The sequence below is a fragment of the Hibiscus syriacus genome, unplaced genomic scaffold (assembly GCF_006381635.1).
Source record: "Hibiscus syriacus cultivar Baekdansim isolate YM2019G1 unplaced genomic scaffold, ASM638163v2 tig00111582_pilon, whole genome shotgun sequence".
Classification (NCBI taxonomy): Eukaryota; Viridiplantae; Streptophyta; class Magnoliopsida; order Malvales; family Malvaceae; genus Hibiscus; species Hibiscus syriacus.
The window spans coordinates 13,149,643-13,158,218 of NW_024063126.1; the positions used below are offsets into that span (position 1 = coordinate 13,149,643).

The 8,576-nt window shown below is 33.6% G+C and overlaps 1 protein-coding gene across 1 annotated transcript; it reads left to right on the forward strand.

Moving 5' to 3' along the window:
* Positions 1-511: 511 nt before the first annotated feature.
* Positions 512-2,996, forward strand: LOC120165498 (S-adenosylmethionine decarboxylase proenzyme-like). The gene is made up of 5 exons (XM_039175003.1): positions 512-623; positions 702-780; positions 1,379-1,530; positions 1,624-1,640; positions 1,769-2,996. The coding sequence occupies exons 3-5, from the start codon at positions 1,393-1,395 to the stop codon at positions 2,889-2,891; spliced, it is 1,278 nt and encodes a 425-aa protein (XP_039030934.1). The 5' UTR covers positions 512-623; positions 702-780; positions 1,379-1,392; the 3' UTR covers positions 2,892-2,996.
* Positions 2,997-8,576: the final 5,580 nt, after the last annotated feature.

Genomic DNA, 8,576 nt, shown 5'->3' on the forward strand with positions numbered 1-8,576 from the left:
CATAACAAATTCATCCCCAAGCTATAACTCTCATTCTATATTGATCCCAAAACTTTTAAATATTCTAATTTTAACTTTGAAGTTTTGAATGATTAAGGGGATATTATTGGAATGTTTAAAAGTTTGGGGACTAACTTAAGGGTCATATTTTTAGTATGTATTTGGAATATTTAAAAGTTTGGGGACTAATTTAAATTAAGTCATAATTTAGGAATGATATTAAAATATTAAAAAGTTTATGGATCAATTTAGAATAAGATTCATAGTTTGGGGATGTATGGTACAATTAACTCTTTATTATATAAAATGCTTTATGCTTATCATTAGTATTTTTTTATGGTTCTTTCTTGTCCACCAAAGCTTCCAACTTGCGCATATGTCAATCTTGGAGGGCACGACCGTTATTTAAAGAAATACTGAGGGTAAATACGTAAAACAAACCCTTGAAGTTTCTTCTTCGAAACTGCACCATAAAAGCGCCCGACGACGTGTTCTTCGCAAAATACTCAAATTACAAAAATCAAAAATTAAAAAATTTCTCAGCACCTCCTTTGAGTCTTCGGTTGGTTTCTTTCCGATTCTTTCTGGGTTTCTTTTACTTTCTTAGTGTTGAATTCGAACCGGTAAGTTAATGATGATTCTTGTTTGATTTTTCTGCATGTTTTGCAATATTGATTTGGAATTTCTTTTTGGATTTTCAGGTGTTGATCTAAAAGGGTTCAGAAAGAGGGTTTTTTCTTGGAGTGCTAATTGTTTTGAGGTTTTGATTAGTTTTACATTGTAAGTATTACCTTTTCATTTCAATATTGTTTTGTAAGCCTTTGGCTTTGTATCTTTTTCTTTATGTTTCGATCGTTTTGGTGGATTATTCATTGTTCATAGGGATGTTTATATATTTATGTTATTCGATTGAAGAGCCTGGAATTTCTTACAATAAAGTTTATAGAAGTCTTTGAATGATAAAACTTGTGCCAGATTATATATATATATATATATTATATTATATTTAAACTTCTATGACCAAAAGCGTAGCAGTATTGGTCCATATTTTCAATGTAAACCCTAAGATTAAACCATCGACTGGGAAACAGTGAATTAACATGTTAGTTGTCTTGTTCATTGAAGAAGGGTTTGGAAATGCAGAGTTATGATTTATGACTTATTATTAATATTTGGAAATTTAGCTGCTGTCTGAGGGAATTCTTTGTTTGTTTCACCTCCTTGTGCCATGTAGATTGGTGCATCTTAATTATTTGAATTTGTCTGAAGCATTATATTCGATTGTTTCGTCGTTTGTGTACTATACATTTGGGGTGGATCTTGATTATTTGAAGATGGTTTAGTGCTTGATTTTTATTTGGGTGGCTCTATCAGGGAAGACTGAATGATCTAATGGAGACCAAAGGTGGTAAAAAGATCAAGTCCAGTAGTAGTAGATCCTTGTTCTATGAAGCTCCTCTTGGTTACAGCATTGAAGACGTTCGACCGCACGGTGGGATCAAGAAGTTCAGATCTGCTGCTTACTCCAACGTGAGACTTTGTTGAATTTTATGTAGTTTATATTTCATCATAAAAGTACTGAGAATCTTTTAATTGACATTTTCTGTTTTTTTTCCTTTGCAGTGTGTCCGAAAACCATCCTGACTTTCCCTAAGTTCCTAGTAGTCCGAAAGCTTCAATCTCACTGCAATCATATCTAGTTTGTTTACTTTCTTGCTTGCTTCTTCTCTAGTACTTCTTTCTCGGCTTGTTTACTTTAATAATCCAAGATGGCCTTCCCTGTCTCTGCTATTGGATTTGAAGGCTACGAAAAAAGACTTGAGGTGTCATTTTTTGACCCTGGTTTCTCTGTTGATCCCCAAGGGATGGGCCTCCGTGCCTTATCCAAAGTACAACTGGATGAATTCCTAAAACCGGCTGAATGCACAATCGTTTCTTCACTGTCAAACGACCACGTTGATTCTTATGTTCTTTCTGAATCGAGCCTCTTTGTTTACCCATACAAAATCATCATAAAGACTTGTGGCACTACAAAATTGCTCTTTGCAATCCCTGCTATTCTGAAGTTGGCCAACAGCCTTTCCCTTTCAGTACAATCTGTGAGGTACACTCGGGGGAGCTTCATATTTCCAGAGGCTCAACAATTTCCACACCGTAACTTCTCTGAGGAAGTTGCAATCCTTGATCGCTATTTTCCTAAGCTTCGTCCTAGTAGAAAGGTTTATGTTATGGGTGGTTCCGATAAAACAAAGAAATGGCATGTTTATTCTGCTTCTGCACAAATGAGTAGTCATTCAAAACCAGTGTATACTTTAGAAATGTGCATGACCGGCCTAGACAGGAAGAAAGCTTCTATCTTCTACAAAACTCACGCATGCTCAGCAGCTTCGATGACTGAGCATTCAGGTATTCAAAAGATTCTTCCAGAGTCTCATATATGCGATTTCGAGTTTGAGCCTTGCGGTTACTCCATGAATTCGATTGAAAAGGATGCCATTTCAACGATTCACATCACTCCGGAAGATGGTTTCAGTTATGCTAGTTTCGAGGCATCTGGTTATGACTTGGAGGCTCTGAATTCGAATCAACTGATTGAGAGGGTCTTGGCTTGTTTCAAACCATCCGATTTCTCCGTATCCTTACATGTCAACGTGAACATAGATGACATTGGATGTAGAATCCCATGTTCTGTGAACGGATACTGTTGCGAGAAAAGGAGCTTTGAACTTCTCGGGAATGGTGGTTCGGTCATTTACTACAGCTTTGTCGCTGCTGATATGTGTGTGTCTCCAAGGTCTATTCAGATATGGTGTAGGTGGAGCGAGGATGAGGATGAGGATGATCAAATTGCTGGGGTGAGGCCTGTACCCTACCTTTTGAGTGCTTTGTAGCTTAGGATTCAATACGTTGAACTGAAACTTTAATATTTGTGTTTTGTGAATAACTGTATATGTAGAATGCATTGTGCGAATGTTATTACCACATCTTTTGTTGTGCTTAATATGCCTTACCCTTAGTCTTGTGCTTATTTTAATGTTAATCAAATATTGTTTGGATTAATATTAAAATAAGTACAAGATTAAAGGCTAAGTTACACAGGAGTGAGAAGAAAGTTGAGTGATGAATGATGTGTAAATTCTATTAAGTTTTTAACGACAGGGTATTAAAATGAAATTTAAATTAAATGTTGGGTATGATTTTGAAAAAAATATAGTTTATATTCTAAAATGAAATAAAAGTAATAGTTTAGGTAATGAATATTAGTTTATTCAGAATTAAATTCTTATAATTTAATTTTGAGTACTTTATTTATTTAAAAATATTAGGTTATTTTTGTTTAATTTTACATTTAACAGTTATTTTAATAACAATAAATAAAAAAGGAAAAATATAGTTTTAAACCGCACAAATTTTCAAGTTTTTATTAATTTTACTATTAATTTTTAAAATTAAATATATTAATTATTATTAACTAAATAATGTAATTTTTTTATTTATATAAATGTATATTTTTAAAGGTCAAATTAATAAAATTATAAACATACAATAAAAAATTATTTTTAATAGAGCTAAGGTTATTATTACTGATAAAATTACTAAAAATATTAAAATTTTAAATTAAAATTATCCAATAATAAAAATTAAAGTATTTTAATCCATTTTTAAGTTTTAAAATAATACAAAATATTTGATATATTTAAATCTCAAAATCGTATGATATAAAATAAAGTAACTATTTTGGACCTTAATTAATGTGCAGCAATGACAAGAATGTGTCAACCACAAATTCTATGATACGTGACAAGAAAATATCAACCACAAATTATCTCTGAGTTCGAATCTATTATCTCTAAATTTAAAAAAGCTATTAGATTTAATTTTTATTATTGTGTTTTTATTTACAAGTAATTTTAGTTTACTCATTTGAAATAGAGAAAGAGGCTTCTAAAGTTCTAGTGGCAAAATCAGCTCAATAATTCAAGTAGCTAAATTATTTAGTCCACTGATTCGAAAATTATTTTGATATTTAAGATATTTATTATAATATACGTGAAACTCGTCATGTTGGCGTAATGATATTCATAAAATACCTAAAAATTAAAACTTGTCGCATCTATGTGATAAGTTTTATACAATTTTATTTTATATTATATGACGAATTCTAATTTTTAATATATTTTATGAAACTCATCACACTATAAACATTATAACAAATATCGTAGATTTCAAAATAATTTTTAAATAGTGCTGACTAAATAATTTACCCGCTTAGATTATTGGGCTGATTTTACCTCTTCTAGTTCATTACGTTTAAAATTTAATTACTTAATTTATTATATAGTAAAGATTTAAATATGATATTTGGAATGATATTAATGGGGCAGAGTTTTGTTGGGCACAAAGGGCCCTCGGTCCGGGTAAAAAAATTAATATATTCGATATAATTTTAGTTTAATAATATTTTGATTCATGTAAAAATAAATATTTAAATGAAATAAATAAGATTTTATTAAATATTTAATCGGGTAGAGGTCAAACTAAAGAATTATAACCTCGTGTTCTCAAATTTTTAGTTTAGTAACAATTTAAGTCATTGTAAGTTTAAATATTAGACAAATTACGTATTGTCTTGTGAATTTTGAGTTTTAAATCTGGGATGAATACAGTGTACCATCTGTACAAAAACTCTCAACCATTTGACAATGGAAGCTCATACCCTTACATACGTAATGCTCAAACTCGAGACTTCAAAGATAACAATAATCCCTCAATCACTGAGGTCGCTTAATTCGTGCTGAATTTTGAGTATGAATATCTAATAAATCATTTTATTTTTCTCAAATAGTATAATATTTCGGCCTTTGTCAATATTTAATCCCGACTTTGTCCCTGCTAGGGATTGACATGGGTCGGATCGGATTTTGGGTAAACCCGACCCGACATGAAAAGTATATATCATCCACCCGAACCTGACCCAAAAAATATATACCCTCTAATTGATCCGAACCCGAACCGATTTTTTGAGATAAAATTCAAATTCGATCCGACTTGACATGAAATAATATATTTATTAAAAATATTATTTTTATCTAATAAAATTAGAGATTTAATTGAAAAATAATATATAGTGGGGCATTATTGAAATTATCCTTAGATATAAAGGTAAATTATATATTTTTCTCAGGTCGGGTTGGGTCGAGTATTTTTCACCATAAACTCGAACTCGACCCGAACCGATCCAAACTTGAATTTTTTAAACAAAATTTGATATGATCCGATCGAGTTAGGTCGGAATCCGTCAGATCCAAGTTCCATGCCAATCCTAATCCTTGCTGACAATGTTTTTGTCCTACGTGATCAATATCAGTGACAAATTCAAAAATATTTTTCAAAATAGATATATATATTATAATAATATAAAATTTTCGTTTGAGACAGACACATCAAATCTTGATATAGATATTATCAAGAGAAAATAACCTCAGTGACCAAAAATGCCTTATAATATACGATTTTAACCAACTTTTTTTGGATTTGCCAAAATGACCAACTAAATCGCAATGCGATCGATAATTCGCAACGCGATCTCCGGTATCGCAAATCAGTTTCCAGATTCGCAACGCGATTCTGACTATCGCATTGCGATTTTCTAAATTCGCGTTGCGATTTTCCTAATTCGCAATGCGAATACGTAAATCGCAATGCGAATACGTAAATTGTAACGTGAATCTGACTATCGCAATGCGATTTACATAGCGCCATTCGTATCCAACGCGCATTTTTTTTTCAAATTCCAAACACGAATATATTAATATATCGGAACACTGAACCGTCCACAGTATATCCCGTAATCGCAACTCATAACCTAAAACCCTAAATCACAACTCAGTCTCATCTCCATCTCTCACTCTCTCTAAGGCGACATCCGTCCCCATCTCCGACGAAATCAGTCCCCATCTCTGACGATATCAGTCTCCATCTCCGGCGAAATCATTCACGATCAGAAATGGAAAATCAACCAAATCAACTACCGAGGGTTAGTTTTTTTAATTATTTTTATTTTGAAATTTTTGCATTATTATTAGGTTTTTCATATTGAAATTGATGATAAGTTTACTGGTGTTTTCAATAATATATTAACCATTTCACTTAGATTGCTTATTATATTCATTCGATTGCTGCCAATACTGCTAAACTGTTTAGTCTTTAACCCTGTGAAGTTAGTATTTGTCTTTGTTTTGTCTTTTGGTTGAAGTAATGCAATCCATTCAAGTTTCTTTCAATTTTAGTATTTGAAACAAAGAATGACTATCGCAATGCGATTTTGTCGTTGCGATTTTCATTTCGCGATGCAATTCTTGCGTTGCGATAGTCAAATTCGTGTTGCGATTTTCATTTTCGTGTTGCGATTTAAAGTTTCAGAAACTATTCTTCTTCTGGAAATTGAAACTTGAATGAATTGCATTACTTCAACAAAAAAACAAAGACAAATAATAAATTCACAGTGTTGCAAATTTAAGTTTGAAGAATAAACTACTACTCTTTATGTTTATTGTTCTTGTTATATCTTCACAGTGTAGTTTTTGGTATATCTAAATTGGTATGTTTATTGTTTTTGCAGAACTTTTATTCGGCTCAATTGACCTTAAGAAATAAAGTAAGCCTGGCCAAAACAATTGCGTCGAAGCTTTCACCTGCACAAAGAAAAATATTTGAGGATACTTGCTTCGGGCCATGGCTGAAAGTACAACATCCGGGTGGAGATGCTATGTTGACCCATCTGTTTCTTCAAACCATGACTAGCGATCTACCAGGGACTATACAACATCGTGATGAAGAGATATGGTTTGATTTTCCACCGGCGTATACGTGTTTTGGGCGGGAGGAGTTTTGCTTAATCACCGGTCTACGCTTCGGACACGATGATGTAGATCGGTACACTAGACATATTACCCGCCTATCATGGTTTTCCCGGGTTTTTTCCTGAGCTGTCAACGGAGAAGTTGAATTTACACGTGGAAGACTTGACGAGATTATTGAATAAGAAAGATGGTTTTACTCGGATGAATGACGTCGATGTTGTCTGAGTATGCCTTCTAATACTTTTGCAAGCCGGCTTTTTAGGCAGAGAGGCCCGACAACCTATTCCTAATGATCTAATTAAATTGGTAGAGGACCTAAATGCATGGAACCTGTTTCCGTGGGGTTCGTATCTATGGAGAGCTACATGGAATAAGTTGTCATATGCCTTTGATGGTCGGAAAAGTTTGCGTGGCGATGGTTCCAAATACACTTTGTCAGGCTTTATTTAGGCCTTTAAGGTAATAATTTTTATATAATGTTTCTAAAATTATAATTAATTCTTTAACAATTACTAATGTTTGTAGATTTGGATATTTGAGGTCTTTCCCGCCATGCAAACATATGCATTAAAAACTTCTAATGATATTCCTAGGGCTATTTCCTGGAAGAGGAAACGGTCCTTGCAGCAATGGGATGATTTACTACCGTATACTACAATAAATAATGTAAGTTAACACAAATACTACCATATGTTTATAAACAAGTTATTACTAGTACGCGTTTAACTTTGTTTGAGCTTTTATATTGTTAGGAGGCCAACACTCCATTACAGAGGCTGACACCCACGGAAGCTGAGCTTGCCACTGATTGGTGGCAAGCTAGTAAGCGTTCTTTTGATGGCACGAATGATGAGCAGCCACCACTTCGAGAGCCATCACCTCACCTAGAGCATCACCTGATCGACCGAATATACACCTCCACAACGAGAGTCATCACTATTATGTCACATCATCGCCTCTTCTCCACCATCACTTCATGATAGGCGACCGACAAAGATGCCACGACGTTTATCTCCCGTTCTCACCTCCAGGATGAGTTAGGGGAGTTACGTAATAAGGTCAATGCCTTGCGTGAGGAGCGGTACTTTACGCGATGACAATGGTGCATGGCGTTTTGAGGTGTCTACTTACGTGGTGATGTAACAGCTCTACGTGAGATTGTAGCATCATTGTAGAACGAGGTTCATACTCTACGCAACGAGGTAAGTTAATATTTTTCATATTTAACTTGATGATAAATTTACTCAAATTTCTTAGATTGCTTAGTAAATTCATTCGGTTGCTGCCAATACTGTTTAACTGTTTATTCTTTAACCCTGTGAGTTAGTATTTGTTTTTGGTGTCTTTTGGTTGAAGTAATGCAATCCATTCAGTTTCAATTTGCAGAAGAAGAATAGTTTCTATCGCAATGCAAAAATGACTATCGCAACGAGAGAATCGCAATGCGAAATGAAAATCGCAAAAACAAAATCGCAACGCGAAAATGACTATCGCAATGCAAAAATGACTATCACAATGCGAAAATGACTATCGCAATGCGAATTTGACTATCGCAACGAAAGAATCGCAATGCCAATGAAATCGTATTGCGATTTCTCGTTGCGATAGTCAAATTTGCACTGCGATAGTCAAATTCGCATTGCGATAGTCATTTTCGCATTGCGATAGTCATTTTCGCGTTGCGATAGTCATTTTCACGTTGCGATAGTCATT

Bases quoted from the DNA above. Each gene is read 5' to 3' on its own strand.
- LOC120165498 (XM_039175003.1), top strand. From the start codon at position 1,393: ATGGAGACCAAAGGTGGTAAAAAGATCAAGTCCAGTAGTAGTAGATCC.